This window comes from Aspergillus oryzae, chromosome 4 (genome assembly GCF_000184455.2).
Source record: "Aspergillus oryzae RIB40 DNA, chromosome 4".
Lineage (NCBI taxonomy): Eukaryota > Fungi > Ascomycota > Eurotiomycetes > Eurotiales > Aspergillaceae > Aspergillus > Aspergillus oryzae.
In genome coordinates this window covers 3,607,300-3,628,860 of record NC_036438.1, presented here as the reverse complement: position 1 = coordinate 3,628,860, position 21,561 = coordinate 3,607,300, and the positions used below count along the sequence as shown (strand labels likewise).

The 21,561-nt window shown below is 50.8% G+C and overlaps 2 protein-coding genes across 2 annotated transcripts; one reads left to right on the top strand and one right to left on the bottom strand.

Annotated features, from left to right (window-relative positions):
• Positions 1 to 116: 116 nt before the first annotated feature.
• AO090102000337 (ABC transporter ATP-binding protein) lies at positions 117 to 4,546 on the bottom strand (the record flags this gene model as incomplete). The annotated part of the gene is made up of 8 exons (XM_023236873.1): positions 117 to 152; positions 226 to 1,219; positions 1,278 to 1,807; positions 1,858 to 2,030; positions 2,112 to 2,661; positions 2,744 to 3,353; positions 3,410 to 3,936; positions 4,430 to 4,546. The coding sequence occupies 8 exons, from the start codon at positions 4,544 to 4,546 to the stop codon at positions 117 to 119; spliced, it is 3,537 nt and encodes a 1,178-aa protein (XP_023091771.1).
• A 621-nt stretch (positions 4,547 to 5,167) lies between these two features.
• Positions 5,168 to 12,279, top strand: AO090102000338 (uncharacterized protein; the record flags this gene model as incomplete). Its single annotated transcript, XM_023236872.1, has 3 exons — positions 5,168 to 5,231; positions 7,127 to 10,441; positions 12,242 to 12,279. The coding sequence occupies 3 exons, from the start codon at positions 5,168 to 5,170 to the stop codon at positions 12,277 to 12,279; spliced, it is 3,417 nt and encodes a 1,138-aa protein (XP_023091772.1).
• Positions 12,280 to 21,561: the final 9,282 nt, after the last annotated feature.

The following is a 21,561-nucleotide window of genomic DNA, read 5'->3' as shown; positions in this document are numbered from 1 at the left end:
TACTCAGAGTTGAGTCATTTCACGACAGTCGCAATAGGCACTTCTGCAAGAGTACTTTCTGAAAGCTGAGAGTCATCCGCTGTCGGGGTGTTGCGTTCGCCCCATGTGTAGTGAGATCAATACGTATGGCTATCCAGGGATTGAACCTGGCACTGGAGAAGGATAAATGTCAGTGTATGTCACGAAACAGAAGGCTCAATAGATATATCTTGACCAGGAACTTACCATCTGCCAATATACGCCCTGTCTCTGTAATAGTTCAGTATGAGTACCGCGTTCAATAATAACTGAACCCCTGCCAGGCTCTCCTTCCCCGCAGACAAGTATCAAGTCCGCCTTCTGGATAGTGGCCAGTCGATGAGCAACTGCAATGATCGTCATCGTTTTCCTCGCCGCCAATCGCTCTAGGGCCTTTTGTATAAGCCTCTCAGACTGCGAATCGAGACTTGACGTTGCTTCGTCCAGAAGGAGTAGCCGCGGTCTACGTATCAGAGCACGCGCAATACATAGCCGCTGTTTTTGACCACCACTGAGGGATAATTGCGCATTAATTCCCAGTGAGGTGGAGTAGCCTTCGGGAAGAGATGTAGTAAAGTCATGAAGTTCAGCATCTTTGCACGCTTCTATCATCCGGGCTTCTCTCGATGGTTCAAGCTCTCCATCGTCCCCCGGTTCGAGGCCCAAGAGAAGGTTTTCCCGAATAGTCCCTTCGAAGAGCTTGGGCTCTTGAGAGACGAGAGATAATGCTCGACGATAGGAAGCGAGTGGGTAAAATCGGATATCTCGGCCTGCAAATTCTATGCTACCCTTGGTAGGGTCGTAAAATCGCTCCAAGAGAGAGACGATGGTTGATTTACCACAGCCTGATGGGCCAACAATTGCAACGTACTGGCCACTGCGGATGCTGAAGTTCATGCCGGTAAAGACAGGTCCACCCCGAGATGGATACTGGAAGGTCAGATCTCGGCAGCACACATCAGCCTGGTGGAAGGGCGTGATACCAGCTGTCAATTGTTCAAAGTGGGTCCGATCATTGTCCCGCTCATTGAAGGCAGATCTGGTCTCTAATATGCGTCTTGCAGATGCGGTCGTCTGTGCCATATTAGGACCGAAGCTAAGAAACTGACCTGCTGACTGCCCGCCTTGGATAATAGCAATGTAAACAACGAAGAACGCCACTGGATCATATTCACGAGAGGCAAGAAGCTGACCACCATACCTGAAGCCGGGTTGCCTGCGTTAGCTAAGAAGGGGAAGGAGGAGGCAGTGTTACGGACCAGAAAGTAAGCGCCATAGCGCACAGATCTATGCTATCAGAGAACGCAACCACGACCGTGGCAAGCCAAGCCTTGCGAATAGCCCGGACCCTCTGTTGACACAACAGATTAGAGTATCGCTGCAGGATGGTGTCTTCCATCGTGAGTGCAGTAACAGTTCGAAAGGCACGAATGGCCTCCGTGGCGAACTTAGAGCTTTCGGCGTAAACCTCTGCATTCATGCCCTCAAATTGTACTTCATATTGAATACGAAAATACGAGGCTAGCAAGATGAAGGGCAAGGCAGCAAAGAAAGCTACTGCAGCTAATTTCCAGCCGAAGCTGAATGAGATAGCAACGCATCCCACGAGACTGAAAATCGAGATAAGTGGGAAAACCCCATTGACGCCAAACAACTCTTGTAGCTGTTTTGGGTCTGTTGATAGCCTGGCCATGAGGGTACCGGAGGAATTTTCTTCCTGGTCATAATATGATACGGGCTTGTGTAGGATGCTCTGAAAGTAGTCTTGACGGTAGTTTGCCGCAATATGCTATTTATGTCATGTTAACCCTACTTCTGAGAGTTTCAACTGTCACGTACCATTGAAAAAGATGTGGAAGCATAGCCTACATCGAAGTAGAATAGGCCCATCGCGAGGGCCAGAATAAAAAACATCAGGGACCAAAAGTTCGCTGCCTCAGCCAACTTGTTGCCGGTGAATTGAAACACCTGAACGAGCTTTGCAAAAAGCCAGCTCTGAAACGCAAAGGCAGCTATAGAAATAAATTATATGTTAGTTACTATATCGATAGTTATAGACCTGGGGAGAAGGGTGTTGACAAAGGGTCTCTTACAGCCAGCACCCATTGTTCCGATAACGGTCAGAGCAAATATGGGCCAGTGTGTCTTTTGCTCGCGTATGATATGCCACAGCGTACGGATTGCACCTCGTTCTCCCTTTTTCCTGACGACCTCCTCGCTGTCAGTAACTTCGTAACCGTCAGCGGCGTAAGCTTCAAGTTTGGTCTCCTCAGGGAGACTATGGGACAGCTGTTCGATTGCTGTAGTAGCATCCATCGACACAACCTCCAGTTGCTGCGCATGTACGAGGCTGTAGTACACTCCACGACGATCCATCAATGTCTGATGCGTACCCTCCTCTGATTTAGAGCCATCCTTGATCACGATTATATGATCTGCTCGAATGACGGTGGAAAGGCGATGCGCAATCATAATAGTTGTTCGATCTCTAGACACCCGATCTAGGGCCGCCTGAACGACTTTCTCACCTCGTATATCGATTGAGCTCGTTGCCTCGTCCAGGATTAGAATTGATGGGTTAGAGACAATGCTTCGTGCGATTGCTAAACGTTGGCGCTGTCCTCCACTCAGTGTGATGCCACCCTCACCCACCACAGTATCGTATCCCTAAGTCTCCCGTTAGTAATAATGCTTTTAAGAGTGGGGCATTGTGAGATTGATATACAAGAGGTAGTCTGTCTATAAACTCGTTGGCAAAGGCGTCGCGGCATGCTGTCACCACCAAATCCATCTTCACGGGCTCCGGCTCGTGCTCCCATGGCGTTCCTATTAGGCCAAAGGCCACATTGGTATAGACAGATTCATTGAACAGAACAGGCTCTTGCTCGACTAAGCCGATCTGTGACCTCCACCATTTTATGTCCAGGTCGTTGATATTATGCTTACCCACATGAATTCGGCCCTGCGCCGTCGGACTCTCCTCTGACAAGCTGGTGTTCCGAAGTTGATACCAACGCTCGATGAGAGCTACGACGGTACTTTTTCCGGAGCCTGAAGGACCTACAAGAGCAGTTGTATTTCCCCTCTGAAAGTGGGCGGTAAAGTCCCGCAACACCTGTGTATCCGGACGAGTTGGATACGCAAAGCTAACTGAGTCAAAGAAGATATCCTCCTGACTGGAAGCTTCCGAGCTTCCGAGCCCTGTCGTCGAAACGCGATCTGCATCAATTACATCGAAAAACGGGCCAGAGGCACTTGTGGCCTTGGTGATTGCCATTAGTGGAGACGCGATCCCTCCCAATACAGTGACCACTAATAGCACGGAGAAAAATACCCTATCTGCATGTCAGACTAGTCTAGGTAGTGAGCAGCATGAGAAAGGCACACATACACAATGACAGTGTTGACGTTTGCAATATGGCCCTCGCGATATAGCTTCAACCCAAACCAAAAGGCCAAGGCATAACTGGAATACATAGCGAAGAAAAGCAGTGCTAGATGAATTCCAGTGACTGGGCATGTTCGAGCAGCACGTTTACGAGCCTCTTTCACCCAGGAAGAGTATTTGTGGGACAGCGGGACTTCTGCCCCAAGAGCCAGGACTGTACGGATCGCACTGAAGACCTCCGCTGCAACGGCGGCTTGCTTCTCGTCGGCGCGATCCACCATTTGCTGTGCCTTGACAATGATGGGAACAGTAATACTGAGCCCCACAAGCACAAACAGTATAGCGGAGCTAACGACCAAGGTCAATGCCCACGAATACCGGAAGGCCACAGCATAGGCGGCCACCAATAGAGCGAGAGACTGGAACAGGATTGCCAAGCGATCAGATACGCTCTGTTGGATTGTATTTGACAAGCCTGTAATAGCATTGGTCACTGTCCCAACGGACGTTTCGTCCAGCTTACGGACGGGCTGGGCGAAAAGCGCCTCCATATATTCAAGGCGTAGCGCTGATGAGGCCCGGAGGCTGATGATACGGAAGCAGAGCATGGAAACATACGTAAGGACAAACTTCCCAATGAAGAGATATACAATGTAGAGACTGCGTGGTGATAAGTTAGTGATTGCAACATGTGATGTAGAGGATTGGGCTTGCCTGTTCTTATTCACGGAAGCTTTGAATGCGTCTTCATTGAGGGAATCGCTAGATGTGAAATAGCGATTAAATTCGCCGGTGAGATTTCCAAAAACTACGTTCATTAAGGGTAAGGCCTTATCACACTGTGTTAGTGGCAGATTGCTTCTAGGAGTATCTGGGACCAACATACCACTCCGGAGCCCATCGCACACAACAGGCCGAGCACCATTGGTCCAAGACCACCCCCTCTGGCACCATACGAAAGTATCCTCTAGTCATTCTGTTAGGGGGGGATCCCTTCTCATAAGGGAATAGCGGGGTCCATACTATGTAGCTTTTCAAGGAGGATGAACGATTACCACCATCCCCCTGGGGCTGCTGCGGGCGATCAATGTTATCTCCTCCGACATTATGATTTGCAGGCAAGGAAGACGAGGACTCCATGCTAAAGATGTGTATTGGAAGCTCCCTGATGCCATGAGCAACGGCGTTGGAAAGAGAAAGGAGCCAGAGGAGGACCGATAGTCATTCAGAAATAAGGATAAAAATGAAGAAGAGAAGCTCCACCTGTCAGCGTAAATCACCTGAGGTTCCAATCGACCAGCCTAGACCTAGGAACTATAGATTCTACATTAGGGTTGTTCCAAAGACCGATGTTCGGCTTTTCCCGCCGTCCTCGATCTAGCTCTTCATAGCAGAGGTTACATTACCATTTGAGCTCTTTATAAATAGGTGTTCCTTCCGTTTCCGGCTCTAGAAAAGTAGTATGACGGTGCCCAGAGCGATAGGCATCTCCGTGGAGTTCGGGATGGAGCGTTGCCATCCCATGGTTCCCAACAACCTTGATCGGACAATACCAGGGAACACTCCCGACGGCTGATGTCTCCAGCCAGTAACAACACACAAAACCACAATAGCTGTCTCCTGACGTGTTATTGTGGCTGGATTAAGCCATGATCCTCGATCTTGGATCTCGTATCAAGCGGCTAAAACATCCATTGCTATGTTCTCGACTAGCCGGTTACATTGTATACTTCCATCCTAGGTCATGAGGTAAGCACAAGCATGAAGGTCTCAATCGTTCGAGACCAGTCCTCGAGCTCATCGACTTGGGTGTATAGACTTGGCGGTATGGTATTCTGCAGACTGGGTTGCCCTAGGTGACTCCAAGGAGGCGCGTATATAAAGATGTACAGGAAAAGGGCTAGGACAGTATGTACCGTCTGGAAATAGCTTAAATACTTTTGTGAATGTGAACGAGCTCGGTCGACTTTCATATTGTTCTCCATTTCATTGAATTCTCTGTATTAATTCAGTCATCTGTTTTGCGCTTCTATTCCACAAGCACCTTGAGATCATGTCAAGAAAACAACTGTGAAATACGCATCACTAAAGGAAGGCCACCAAAAAGCCAATATAACAGGAAAAGTAAAAGGTAGGGAAAGAAGAAACAAAGAGAGGGTTAGATTGAAAAACACCCACATTCATAACTCAAACAGCCTGTATACGGTGAGAAAATGGGCTCCGGAGATTCTAACCCTCATCCCATTTGCCCTCTGGCGCGAGAGCCTAGGCTGAAACATACCGTACCACCACTTGACAGCACAGATCCTACTAATGGAACAGAAACCGGAAAATATAATAAGCTGTCGAAGAATGCATTTGCAACAGCCAATGGCCGGAAACATAAGGATACGGTCCCTTCAAAATGGCTGGAGCAAGTGTCAAGAATCGCAAGCCAATGCCATTACACGGTAGATAAAATTGAAGATATATACCCATGCACCCCTCTCCAAGAAGGAATGATGGCGCTCACGCTTAAAGACTCCACAGCATACACAGTGATGTACAAGTATCACTTGTCACACAGCATCGACATTGATCTTTTGAGGTCAGCCTGGGATCAGACAGCCCAAGCGAACCCAATACTACGAACACGGATAGTTCCCACGCAACACAGCGGCTGTATGCAAGTGGTGCTGCGGGAGTCGGTTCCTTGGATAGTCTGCCAAGGCTATAATGCCTTTGACCAAGACACAGTCTGTTCTGGCGATGCGGAGAATTCAGACGAAAACACAACAAACCAGTCACGTACCATATGGAAGATAGGCTCTCCGCTCACAAGACTGATATGGGACCCCTCAGCACATGTCTTGACAGTACTAATGCACCACGCCCTCTGCGATGACTGGTCCATAAGACTTCTCCTGCGGGACGTGGATGCCGCGTACCAGGGGCAAGTATTGGGAGCCCGTCCTTTTCGGCCATTGATCGAGTATATCGAACAATCAAGGGAGAGGTCTGCGAAATTCTGGAGGGAGCAGTTCAACAAGGCACACCAGAGCGAGATGAAGGCATTCCCATCTCTGCCAGTCCCTGGATATACGCCTGTATTGTCAGAAGAATTGACTCAAGCTTTCCCTTACAGCCATGATCGCAGACTAGCGTTTCCCATAAACGCTAAGGTGCGACTGGCCTGGGCGATTCTACAGTCTTTGTATACGCGATCAGATGATGTTCTTTTCGGAACAATCGATACGGGTCGAGGCATTCCCATGAAAGGCATTGATGAGCTGAGTGGGCCAGCCTTGGTCTGCGTCCCAGTGCGAGTTCAGCTTCAGCCACAGCATACCATTACAGACGCACTTAAAACTATTCAGTACCAATACGCAGCGACAATGGAGTTTGCACATATCGGGCTTCAGTACATGATGCACCTTGGGCCTGGTCCAGCCGCAGGGTGTCACTTCAACACGCTGCTCGCTGTGGAGCCAGAGAAGAGTGATCCTGTCCCCTCGATCTTCAAACATAACTCGGAGATCCAAGAGACGTATGATACGTACCCGTTGATTCTACGGTGCCGGCCATCGTCCCGGCCCTTGACTATTCAAGCAACGTTTGATCCGGCGATCCTAGAACCACAGCAAACGAATCGTATATTGCATCAGCTGGCACATATATATTGCCAGGTGGAGGGGCATCCCAAATTGAAATTGTCCGAAATCAACACACTCAGCCCTAAAGATCGACAAAGTCTCTCTGCCTGGAATTTGCCAATTCCCTCAGTGGCAAAGAGCACAGTACCCGAGCTGATTCACGAGATGGCTCTGAAGCAACCTCAAGCGGCTGCGATTTGTAGCTGGGGAGGCAATCTCACTTATGACCAGCTTAACCGCCTCTCGCATGCTCTTATGACTCGACTCAAGAAACATGGCGTCGCGCCGGGCGTTTTCGTTCCTCTCTGTCTAGAGAAGTCAATGTGGATGGGACTTGCGATGATAGCAGTCATGAAGGCTGGCGGAGCGTTTGCCTTACTCGATCCATCGTATCCGCTAAGCAGGCTTCGCCAGATGTGTGAGGCTGTCAAATCATCATTAGTGGTCAGCACGAATCAGACCCATAGCCTCGCGTCACAACTCGGCCTTGGGGTTCTAGTGATCGATGAGGAAGATCCTCATTTGCTTCTTCAGCGGGTGCGGACCTGTGATGTTACCGGTCCTATAGCGAGATGCTCTGCCCAAAACCCCATGTACGCTACGTTCACCTCTGGCTCTACAGGGGCCCCAAAAGGCGTGGTGGTAGAGCAAGGAGGGTACACGACGAGTGCTACAGCCCATGCGGAACAATACAATTTTACATCCCATTCCCGTGTTCTGCAATTCGCCTCTCCGGGATTCGATTCATGTATCATTGAGCATATTAGTACGCTTATTAAGGGTGGATGCGTCTGCGTTCCAGATGTTGATGAGTGCCGCAGCCGCCTCGCGCAGACTATCAATAAGTATTCTGTGAACAACGTTTGCCTCACACCGTCTGTAGCACGGATCCTCTCACCGGCAGACCTTCCTATACTTCAGGACCTTGCTTTTGTCGGGGAGGCTGTCCTCAATGGCGACATTGCACGGTGGAAGCCATTTGTTCATGTGCGAAACGCATATGGTCCAGCAGAATGCTCGGCTGTGTTTAGTGTTCAGCCAACCCTGACCGAGCATGATCCGAAAAATATTGGCTTGCCTACGGGCGGCGTCGGTTGGGTCGTGCACCCTGAGGACCCTCAGATCTTGATGCCAGTGGGTAGTACAGGCGAGCTGTTAATCGAAGGCCCAATTGTTGGACCCGGATATCTTTCCAACCCTGTGCTGACAGCCCAGAGCTTTATTCATCCCCCGAAGTGGAGGGGGCAGTTTGGTGAAGTCCATGGCCGCATGTATAAGACCGGTGACTTGGTACAAAACACAAATACTGGAAGCTTTCGCTGTTTAGGGCGCAAAGACACCCAAGTTAAGCTCCACGGGCAGCGCATTGAGTTAGGTGAAATAGAGCACCTTTTGCAATCCATTGCTTTTACCGATGCTCCACAGGTTGTTGTAGACATAGTACAGCACGATAATGTCCACCCTCCAGTAAACACACTTACTGCATTTATCTGTTGGCCAGCCACGTCAGATGGTACTTATGATCAAGAGCCGGATGGTGGTGCTTTCCTGGCTCCTAACGACATCTTCCGCCACTCATGTACAGTTGCCGAGTCCCGATTATCGAGTTTGCTGCCATCCTTCATGATCCCCAACCTCTTTCTTCCCGTTCGCCGCATGCCATTAACACCCAGTGGAAAGTTGGACCGTCGTCAGCTACGAACACACGCTGGTACACTCTCTGCTGAAACCGTGAAATCTTACCGAGTGGCGCCGTGCTCGCCACAGCCTCCTTCCACCCCCGAGGAAGTCCTCCTGCAAAGCATATGGGCGCAGGTCCTGAACAAGAACGCCAACGAGGTTGGTATAACTGAGAGCTTCTTCAACCTTGGTGGAGATTCCGTCAGCGCCATGCAAGTTGGGGCCAACTGCCAAGCTGCTGGCTATCGAGTCAGTGTGGCCGACATATTTCAATTTCCCACCATAGCTCAATTGGCACACAATATGAAACCGGTCAGTAGCTATCATCCTTGTGTCACCAAAGAATATCCAGAAGATACCTGGTTTCGGCTCTCCCCCATCCAGCAATTGTTCTTTGAGTTATGCCCAAATGGGCATAATCGGTTTACCCAACAATTCCTACTCCGCCTTTCGAGGCGTCAGGACAACGCTCGTATCTGGAAGGCAATGGAGGCAATTGTACGTCGACATTCTATGTTGCGGGCTCAGTTCCACCGCCCACCTACTGGACCTTGGGTGCAAAGGATACGTAAATATGGTCCAGACTGTTTTGTCATTCGAGAACATACCTTACAGCGCCTTGACACTAGAATCCATGAGATATTAGTGGACAGTCAAGGCTTGCTAGACATCAGGACTGGAATATTACTTGTTGTTGATATCATAACAACTGCAACAGGCGACCAGTACATATCGCTGATGGCACATCATCTTGTGATAGACCTTGTGTCTTGGCGCGTCCTCCTACAAGATCTGGAAGACTTCTTAGCCACAGGTACCTTAGCAGGTCTGGCCCCTCTGTCCTTTCAGCAATGGTGCCATCTACAGGAAGAGTATGTTGCCGAATTTCTTGAGCCGCGAAAAGCATTGCCGGGTGAGGTCCCTCCAGCACCACTGTCTTATTGGGGTGGACAGACGTTGGTAGACAGGAATATTTGGGCAGAGGCAAAGCAGTATTCCGTCGCTGTCTCAGAACAGGTGACACAGGCAATTTTGGGTCATGCTAACAATGCCTTTCGCACTCGCCCAGTCGAGTTGATTCACGCTGCCCTGTTGTACTCATTTCTCCAAGTATTCCATGATCGACAACCTCCCACTATATTTACAGAAGGCCATGGTCGTGAGCCGTGGGATTTACACATCGACCTATCCCGCACAGTCGGTTGGTTCACGACTTTGGCTCCTGTATGGGCCCCGGTGAGCAAGGAGGAAGACATGTCCACATTTGTGCTGCGAGCCAAAGAGGCACGTCGTGCAATTCCAGCGAATGGATGGACATATTTTTCCTCGCGCTTTCTGCACCCCCAAGGCCGCCACTACCATCAGGGACAGTCGCCAATGGAGATCCTGTTTAATTACACAGGATTGTTCCAGCAACTGGAGCGTCGAGATGCACTTCTGGAGCTTGCTGCAATCCCTGACCATGGGATCATTGAGATGCCAGAGGATATGCCTCGTTTTGCCCTCATCGATGTCTCTGCAGTGGTAATGAATGGCCAACTCAACATTTCATTCATGTATAATCGACACATGCGTCACCAAGCCAGGCTTGAGAAATGGTTCCACGAATGTGAGAGGGCATTCGAGGACCTACCAAAAGCGCTCCGAGGGCATCGACAACTTGCTCCTTCCGACTTTCCACTCTTGTCGCTAGGCAACCATGGCGAATTCGAGAAATTGATTAGTGAGATCGGCCATCAAGTCCATCTTTCAGAGATAGAAGATATTTATCCATGCTCCCCAGCTCAAATTGGCATGTGGTTGAGTCAATCCAGAGATCCCCGAAGATATTGGTCGCGACTCCAATGGTCACTCTATCCATCCACAGACCTCTGTACGTCAGTGAGTATTTCTCAGGTCAAACAAGCATGGCAAAAAGTGGTCAACCTCCATCCGATCCTTCGGACTGTATTCTTTGTCGATCCAAGTCGAGGGTGCGAGCCCTTACAAATAGTTCTCAAGACAGCAAAGGCAGATATAGAAGATTGCGAAGTGCAAACATGGTCACCTGACGACAAAATGCTTCCTTTGCTTCTTGATCAGCACGGGAAATGCAACAACAGACTAACTCCAACTCACCGACTCAAAGTCCACGCCATGCCAGATAATAGTGTCCGCTGTGAGCTGGTTATTAACCATATGCTGGTCGACGGTTACACGCAACAAATTTTTCTCACGGACCTTCAACGGGCGTATGACGATCTAAGCCCCAGACCTGTCGCTCCACCATACAGTGATTATATTGGTTATATCAATAGCCAAACCGAGGTAGACTCAAAGGCATATTGGCTACGGTATCTGGATGGAGTTCAACCATGTCTCTTTCCTCGGCTGAGTGTCTCTCCTCCGTCGGATCAGAAAACACTTCGCTCCTTGCGTTTTACATTGGACCCTGCTCAGAGCTTACGAGACTTCTGTCAACACCATGCGACCACTATTCCTAATCTTTTCCAGGTGGCCTGGGGCCTTCTGCTGCAAGCGTATACAGGGTCCGACATTGTATGCTTTGGCTTCTTGGTGTCGGCCCGAGATATTCCTCTCCCTAACGCCCAGGAGATTGCAGGCCCAATGATAAATCTTCTTGTGTCCAGGCTTTCTTTCGATCCGCAAGAATTGATCTCTTCAATACTTTCGAATAGCCAGGCCGCGTATGGGCGTGGTCTGGACAACAGACATAGCCCATTACCAGATATTATACACTCTCTTGGCTTGACAGGTCGACCACTTTTCAACACAGCCCTATCGCTGCAGAAGGCAAACGATAAATCAACTCCGTTATCGCCTAGTACGGTGATCAGAAATCGAGGTGGGTGTGATGCAACGGAGGTGAGTTGATCTCAGTAGTGTCTCTCGCGTACCTATGCCCGTACTTCATATTCCCTTGTGCTTGGCAAAATATAGATTATCTCGGACGCACCCGAAGTCAAAATACCTACTGACATTGAAGACAGTACGAGTTGACCCTCAATATCATGGAGAGAGAAAAGACTATAGAGGCAGAGCTGAGCTATTGGTCCTATATGTTGACAGAATTGCAAGCGGAACTGATCGCTAGCACCTTCCAGCATATCGTCTATCAGCTTGTATCTGGAGTCTCGGATCAACTAGGTCAGCTTGACCAGGTCAGTCAGTTGAATCGAGATTGCATAATGGACTGGAACAAGCAAGCCCCTCTTAGTGTGCGAAGCTGCATTCACGATGAAATAGGACAGTTCGCCATCAAAAACCCTTCGTCGCCTGCAGTTACTGCGTCCGATGGATCCTTGACCTATGCAGAGCTAGACCAATTTTCAACCATATTGGCGGAGCGCCTTTCCCAGCATGGAGTGGGCCCTAATGTCTTTGTGCCGTTATACGCAGATAAGTCCCGGTGGGTAGTTGTTGGGGTGCTAGGAGTCCTGAAGGCCGGTGGTGCATTCGTGTTATTGGATCCGTGTCACCCCATGGAGCGGCTGCGAGATATAATGAAGAATGACATCCACAGCCAACTCATTCTCACTTGTACAAGGCTCGCACCCCTAGCAGGGACGATTGCAGATGCTGTGATTGTGCTTGAACAGCTTGGCAGCGAGGGCGATGCAAGAAGGCATCGTATACCCTCAGCCGTGGAGCGCGTGTGCCCGGCTACGGCGGCGTATGCAGTCTTTACTTCTGGCTCCTCAGGAAAGCCGAAAGCGAGCGTCGTTGGGCACGAATCGTATGTCACGGGATCAAAAGCACACAGTAAAGCTCTCGGTCTAGCTGAGGGCTCTCGAGTGCTTCAGTTCGCGTCATTTGCCTTCGATGCGTCAGTGATGGAGATACTTACCACCCTCATGGTGGGTGGTTGCATCTGTATACCCTCCGACAAGGACCGGCAAGAGAGACTGTCAGACTTCATCCAGGAAACCCAGGTCGACTGGGCATTGCTTACCCCCTCCGTAGCACGAACCCTTGACCCCGAGAAGGCGGCATCTCTAAAGACACTTGTTCTAGGTGGTGAAAGTCTGTCGCCCTCTGACATGCAAAAGTGGTCGCCATATGTGAAGTTGATGAGCGCCTACGGACCTTCTGAATGTTCTGTTATTGCAACTGTACAGAATTCCACAACGGTCTTAATGAGTGAACCAACCAACATAGGCCGTCCCACCGGTGCACGAGCTTGGGTAACCGACCGATATGATTCTGAACGGCTGGTCCCTGTCGGCGCCGTAGGGGAACTGCTCATTGAGGGGCCCATCGTGGGCCAGGGGTATATAGGTCGGCCGGAGCTTACGGCTGTCACCTTCCTTCATGACATTCCCTGGCTACAGCACATATCCTGCTCACAGGGCGGAACCCTTTATAAGACCGGAGACCTTGTCAGAATGCTCACTGATAGAACACTAATATATATGGGACGCAAGGATCGTCAAGTAAAGCTACGTGGACAGCGGATTGAGCTAGCAGAAGTCGAATATCATGTACGACATTGCTTTCCTGGCACGCCGGATGTCTTCGCCGACATCGTGGCGAGTAATGATGCCGATCAGACGTACTTGATTGCAGCAGTCTCACAACCTACCCAAGATGAAAACGAGTTCGCATCCGCCGTGTCGATCGCGGAGAGCCATTTACTAAGAGCTGTACCTCCCTTCATGCGTCCGTCATTTTTATTCCGCCTCCAAGAGGTGCCACAACTACCAAGCGGAAAGGTAGACAGGTCCCGCATACGGAAAATGGGCGTGAGTTTGATGCAGAAACAGCGGGATGGATGCAATAGCGATACGAAAGATTACAAAGCAACGGACCTTAGTGCAGAGGAGCAAGCACTGAGGGAGCTGTGGTCCCAGTTACTGCATTGCCGTGAGGGAGCTATTGGACCCGAAGATGACTTCTTCTCCCTAGGAGGTGACTCAATAACGGCAATGAAGCTAGTATCTGCAGCTCGCACACGCGGTCTTCATGTTGCAGTGGCAGATGTATTTGCGCATTCTCAGCTTCGCGAGTTAGCTAGTTCTGTCACCGGCCATAGCGAGGAGGCGCATGAATACGAACAAACCAGGCCCCCTGTGGCCCCATTTTCGCTCATTCCATACGGGCGGGAGGCAGAAATACAGAAGCAGGCCATGATACAATGCAGCGTTGATCAGGACGATATAGAAGACATCTACCCCTGCACGGCCATGCAGGCCGGGATGGCGGCCCTGACAGCTGAGCGAGCGGGAGCATACGTCGCCCACCACGAATACAGTCTTCCCCCAGACATCAATATCATACGTTTACGCTATGCTTGGCAGAGGGTGGTCACTCATCATCCCATTCTTCGCACTCGTCTCATCCAGACCACGGATCTTGCTTGCTGGCAAGTTGTCCTCCGCAACCAGGAATTAGGATGGACCGAATCACAGATGGTGAAGGCAGAAGACTTTGCTCTGGGTGGACTCGATCCCATAGGTGGCCGCGATGATGGAATATTCGGCATTCCGTTGTTCCATGTAAGGATCAGTATAGGGGCTACTTGCAAGATGACTCTCACAATGCATCATGCGGTGTACGATGCGTGGGCACTGCCACAGTTCCTCCACTGCGCTCACAAGGCCTATGTTTCTGATGAGTACCTCTCAAGTGACCCGGTTCCTTTTCAACACTTCATTGAATACACCTGCTCGCAAGTTGAGCGTTCGCTAGACCATTGGCGGACCGAATTCAACGGTTTGGATGTTGAGCCATTCCCCGTGGTTCCCTCAATATCGTATCGAGCCAAGGCAACAAGCCAGGTTGAGCATTCCATACCAATTGAGTTAGTTGAAGAGATTAGCGTCACACGCACCGCTGCTGTTCGGCTCGCGTGGGCATTAGTGCAGGCACAGTACCAGAGCAAGTCGGAGATTGTTTATGGTGTTGTTTCCTCAGGGCGAACAGCTCCTGTTCCTGGTGTTGAAGCGATAAGTGGCCCGACAATATGTGCATTCCCCCTACGGGTTAACATCGATACGAACGAGAACATTAGCAAGGCACTAAAAGGTCTCCAGACTCGAACTGCTAACCTCACTCCTTTTGAGCATGTTGGCTTGCAGCAGATCGCGAAGTTGGGGCCAGAAGCAGTGCGTGCCTGCTCCTTCCAAACGTTACTAAATGTTGAACCAGCGGAGGAGTTGAATGACACCCCGGCTTATAAGAACCTGTTTAACTCCATGGGCGTCAAAGCCAGAGATGGGGCCTTTGCATCATACGCTGTTGTGCTCAACTGTGTATTGAACCCAGATTCTATCACAGTTACAGCTACGTTCGATGATCAGGTTATCTCCCGTTGGAAGATGGGACATATCATGAGTCAGTTCAGCCATATCCTGCAGAATGTTCACCGACTGCCGCAGTCGCCAGTACGCGACATTCTTGCGGAACTCAATCCGTCTAGTATGCAGCAATTGAAGATCTGGAATGGCACAATTCCAGACATGGTGCGCGAAACGGTGCCTGGGGCCATACAACAGCAGTGCTCACGGCAGCCACTTGCTCCAGCAGTTTGTGGTTGGGACGGCAGCTTCACATATAGTGATCTTGACAGATGGTCCAATAAGGTCGCCAGCCTTTTACAACGTCGTAATATCCATCCAAAGAGCATAATTCCCATACTTATGGACCGGTCCCGTTGGGTAATGGTCGCTATGCTAGGTATCATCAAAGCAGGAGCAGCCTTTGTCTTGCTAGAACCGTCATACGCTTTCGCCCGCCTCCGCCTTATTTGCAATGACATAGACTCCTCAATTATATTGACCACGGACCAAAACGCGAAAGAGGCACAAGCACTGGTCGCGGATACCATGGTGGTTGATGAGAGACTGGCAGACAGTTCTCCAAACATCTCAACTGATAGCCCTGCGTGGTGTCCGAGTCCGAACGACGCCCTGTATTGTGTCTTTACATCCGGCTCAACTGGTAAGCCGAAAGGCATCATTATCAATCATGGACCGTTTGTCACAATGACTCAAGAATACGCGCGGCGGGCAAGAATCGCTCCTGATGCCCGAATTCTTCACTTTGGGTCATATGCTTTTGATGTTAGTATCTTGGAAACGCTTAGCACACTCATCGCAGGTGCTTGTGTCTGTGTTCCATCAGAGGCAGGTCGCAAAGAGCGATTCGCCGAAGCTGTACAAGACCTTCGGCCCTCACATGCGTTGCTGACGCCGTCGCTAGCGCGTGCGTTACCACAGAATGCCTTAGGCTCTGTGCGTACCTTAATGCTTGTCGGAGAAGCCGCTCGGCGCGATGACTTTGTCAAGTGGATGGGGAAGGTGCGCCTGATGAATCTCTACGGGCCTGCTGAATGCACCATCTTGTCAAGTATGCAATCAAATTGCACCCTTGGGACCACGCCAGCCAGTATCGGTCATTCCGTGGCTAGCGTTGGATGGATCACTGATCCACGGAACCCTTATCAACTGGCTCCAATCGGTGCTGTAGGCGAGCTAGTTTTGCAGGGCCCTCTCCTTGGTCGGGGTTACCTGAATGACCCAGATCAAACAGCCGCCGCGTTCATCAGGGGACCAGCATGGTTAGAGGGCTTTGGGCTAGAGAGCAATATGAGCCAACCTAAGATGTACCGCACTGGTGATCTGGTCTGCTACGAGGATGACGGCTCGCTGGTGTACCATGGACGGAAGGATACACAAGCAAAACTACGAGGTCAGCGCTTGGAGCTTCAGGAAATTGAGGAGCAAATTCAGCGATCTTTCCCAGGGATACTGACTGACGTTGTTGCTGAAATTTTAACCCCCATTGATGGCCGGGGAGCCCCCTGTTTAGTTGCCTTTCTCTCCGTTGGAGGGGAAGGGCAGGACACCGAAAAGCCTCCCGAGCTTGGTGAACAGCGACTTGACATTGTTGCTATCCCCAGCTTTCCTGACCACGTCAAGGCGACTGAATCCAAACTGGCAGAGTGCCTCCCAGATTATATGGTGCCCAGTATCTTTGTCCCCTTGCGGCAAATGCCTCGTACGGTTGGCGGCAAAGTCGACCGTCGCGGACTGAGACAGGCAGCTTCATCAATGACACGCCAACAGCTGGAACAGGGTAGCACCGGTACCGCTCCAGGAAGGCATAAGGCCATGTCATCCGACGTGGAACGGCTCCTGCAGTCGATCTGGGCACAAGCTCTTGGGATTTCGCCCGAGAATATCGGGGCAGAAGACAGCTTCTTCCGATTAGGCGGGGATTCCATATCTGCCATGCAGGCCACAAGTCAAGCCCGTGCAGCGGGCATTGAACACGCCGTGGCGGACCTCTTCCAGTGGAAGTCTATCCGGCGTATCGTGGAGAAATTTGCTCAATTCATACCTGTACCTCAGGCCACTGGGCACCAAGCGGCCGAACAGGACCGTCAAGGGGGAAATGTTGGTGCCGGTGTCGAAACATCTTCGACTGACAAGGCCGAGGAGCTCTTACCTTGCACGCCTGTCCAATGCGGTATATTGCTGACTCAAATGCAAGACCCTCTCAGCTATGCTCCCTATTTCATTTGGAAGGTTCGAGGGAGTGGCAATGCACCGGTCGACCTTGATCGTCTGGTAGGAGCATGGCAACAGGTTGTCGCCCGACATGGCGCATTAAGAGCTGTATTTAAAAACGATGCAAAGCTAGAAGGTGATGGTTTCCAGCTCCGTTTATTCCGTCACATCGATGCACCTGTCTACATTCTTCCTGAGTCGCCAATCGACAGCAAGGGTTTGCCTATCTGCCTAACTGAGGACGTCCGACGAGACAGTGATATCCCACACCAATTCACCATTTGCCACTCGGCGAATGGATCTGTGTTCTGCCGGCTGGACATTAACCATGCCATTATCGATGCGACGTCCGTCTCATTATTAGTGCAGGACTTAAAATCCCTTTATGACGGTCAAGATCTCTCCCACGGCGCGCAGGATGCGTATCATGATTATCTTCATTTCGTCCATAAGCAGCCGCAAGAGCCCGCGCGTGCGTACTGGAGCTCGTACCTGACGGGGATGCAGCCCCTCTCCCTTCCATATCCTTGGACGGCAGATGACAAACCTACCAAGCCTTTGGAGCGGCTGGAGGTTCCTTTGGCCTGCAGTGGGATGGATATTAACACATTCTGTCGACGGACAGACTGGACGGCATCAAACCTCCTCTATTTCGCTTGGGCCATGGCCCTAGGCGCCTTCTCCGGATCGGATGATGTTTGTTTTGGGGTTCTGACCGAAGGCCGCCATGTCCCAGTAAAAAACATTCAGTACACGGTTGGCCAGATAGCCAACATGGCAGTATGTCGAGTGCGTCTGGCACCGCATTTATCGCTTGATCAGGCTGCTCTTTCTCTGCAAGAAAACTATGGTCACATCCTATCCTTCCAAACCTTCCCGTTATCGGAGATCGCACGAGCAGCAGGTGTCACGGTGCAAGAGCTGGCCTCCACGGCCATCAATGTCCAGTATGCCCTTCCTGACAATGGATCAGAGCCATGTGAATCCTCCCTCACGTTCGAGCCAGTCGGTGGGCTTGATCCAACTTCGGTGAGTAATTTCTTCCCTAGTTCGTGTTGCCGTATTATTCGCAGACATCAGAACTGCAGTAAACTAGTTCATTTACGCATCCCCACATGTGGCTAGTCAGGACTCTTACTAATCCGAGACAAAATCAACAGCAAGACATTATGCTCTATGCTTTGATAGACCAACATGGAGGTGTCCGAGTATCTATGTCATATCGCCCCTCTCGAGTCTCAACCATCTTGGCCACACAATTAGCAGATTACTTTTCAGAGGCGATTTCGTCTATTCTTCGCAATCCCCGTACAAAGGTCGGCGACTTACATCTTCTAAGCGTCAATGACCATGAACGGTTGCTGCGCTGGAACACTGCACTGCACGAGCCAGAGTTCCACTGTGTGCATCAGGCAGTCACTCAAGTTGCCCTGCGTCAGCCGAGTGCTCCAGCTGTTTGTGGATTCGATGGGTCTTTCAGCTATGCTCAGCTGGAAATTCAGAGCACACAATTGGCTGCGTATATAGTCGTCCGAGGGGTCACACCAGCTACTTACGTTCCCCTTTGTTTCGAAAAGTCGCGGTGGACGACGGTGGCCATGCTGGCTGTGATGAAGGCCGGCGCCACCTTCGTGCCATTAGACCCAACACATCCTATCACCAGGCTTCAGGAGCTTTGCCGGCGTGTAGATGCATGCTTTGTCCTTACTTCAGTGACTCAAGCACATATTGGTTCGAAGTTAGCGGACAACGTAATTGTGATCGGGGATAGGAACTATGACCACAGCGCGAGAACAGCAGACATACCGGTAATCGTTGATCCAGAACAACCAGCGTATGTGCTCTTCACATCGGGAACTACTGGGTCTCCCAAAGGAGTTATGATTCCGCATGTATCATTCCTTGCTGCTGCTCAGGCGCAGATGCGAGCGTTCTCCATTGGCCTCGGGTCCCGAGTATTACAATTCTCTTCGTACGCGTTTGATGTGTCAGTGATGGAAATTCTGACGACGTTAGTTGCGGGAGGTACAGTATGCGTGATGTCCGAGTCGGAGCGCAATCGCATGCTGCTGGATGGAGTATGTCCGATTGTAGTTACCCATGCATTTGTGACGCCATCCATTGCTGGGATGCTAGACGCCGGCAGGGCATCTTGGGTAGAAACCCTTGTCCTCCTGGGCGAACCCATGTCCACCTCGCATATAAAACAATGGGCTAATGTCTGTCGCTTGATGAATGCTTACGGTCCAACCGAGTGTTCTGTCTTGAATACCGCAACATCCCGCATTGTTACTGGTTGTGATCCGAAGGACATGGGCTACGCCCTAGGGGTACACTTCTGGGTGGTCGATCAGAACGACCACCATCGACTACTGCCCATCGGTGCCATCGGAGAGTTGGTCATCAGTGGTCCGCCCGTTGGTTTGGGCTATATCAACGACCTCAAGAGGACTGCCGACGCCTTCATTGAGCCCCCTGCTTGGTTGCAATCACTCTTCCCGAAGGACATATCGTCCTGGCGTCTGTACAAGACTGGTGACTTGGTTCGATACAACACCTCGGATGGTAGTTTACGATACGAGGGTCGCAAAGACCGGCAGATCAAGGTACGTGGGCAGCGCGTGGAGCTCGAGGATATCGAGTACCATACAGCCCGTTGCTTTCCTGGGGCAGCAGACGTAGTTGCCGAGCAGATCATGCTCCCGCAGGATTCAGCAACGGCTTCGGGGGGTGAGCCCTCAGTGCACCCACGAATAGTCGCCTGTATCCACTGGAAAGACCTCACTAAACAGTCAATATCAAATTCCTCGCTAGAGCGTGACGTGTTAACCTCTCCAAGCCCGGAATTTGACGACGATGCAGCGATCGCAGCCCAACGACTTCGAGAGGTCCTCCCCAGCTTCATGGTCCCCGATCTGTTCTTGCCCATGGTAGTTGTCCCACGTCAAAAATCAGGCAAGACGGATCGTCGACTTTTGCGGGACGCGATAGTAGCACTCCACCCCAGTGATCGCCAATCCGCGCGATGCGTGGCAGAACCATCCAAGCGATCACTTAAAACAGCCACTGAAAAGAAGTTCCAGATGATTTTAAGCCAGCTTCTCAAGCTCGCTCCGCACAGCATCAGTGCCGATGACAGTCTCTTCCATCTTGGCGGCGATTCGATCATCGCTATGAAGATTGCCGCCCATGCCCAGGCTGGCGGTCTTGACATCACCCCTCATGAGGTCCTTCGAGACCCTACTATTCGGGGCTGGGCTTCTGTCGTAGATGGAAAGCATGCCCCAGTCTCTGTCATACAAGAGAGCCCGGCTATATCGCTCGTTGCGGACTCTCATTCGGCAGAAATCTTCCGGTCTTTCTTCGATAACGGGTCTCCCTTCAGTCATGATAATGTGCAAAGCATTCTGCCTGTACTGGACAGTCAATCTTATTACCTAGGTTCTTCATCTATAGTGAACTTCGCAGAACTTTTCCCAATGTCTCTTGACACCAATCGTCTGCGAAAGGCATGCTGCACAGTGGTATCCCAGTACAGCATTTTGCGAACGGTCTTTGTCACCGTGGACCACCTGTTGTTCCAGGTGATTCTACGGGACCTTGAGCCAGAGTTCACTGAACTGGAAGTTGAGGACGCAGAAGCATACTTACAGTTGGAAACGAAGCGACAAGCGACTCCGTCTACGCCACTTGGAACTGTTCCTGTAAGCTTCTCGACACTGACGAGCACATCATCTAAAACATGCGCTTTTATTGCGCGGATCTCCCATGCTCAGTATGACGGCGCTTGTCTCCCCATCCTCTGGAATGCAATTAAGTCTGCCTACAACGGGGAGCCACTACCAGCTGCCACCGAATTGACGGACGTTTTGCATCATCGACTGGGGAAAGAGCATCCTCGCAGTTTATCATTTTGGACAGACTACCTCCGAGGAGCTTCCTCCAATGCTCTCGATCCGCTGTGCATTACTTCGCTGCCCGATCCACCTGGAGACAATATGTCGCCTACTACCGCCCGGAGAGAGATACGCCGGCCAGTTCCTATGGCTGGAGCAACAGTGGCTACACTTATCAAGGCAGCTTTAGCATGGCTCTTTGCACGATACCAATCGCAATATGATATAATCCTCGGCCAGGTTGTCCATGGGCGCGGCTCTGACCTCCCGAATATTGACAAGGTCTTTGGACCTTGCGTCACATTCCTACCCGTTCGCGTCACTATTGATCCCAATTGGACGGTATCCGATCTTTTGCGCCATACCCAAGCCCAGCACGTTGCAACGGTGCCGCACGATGCTGTAGGCCTCCGCGATATTGTTCGACAATGCACCAA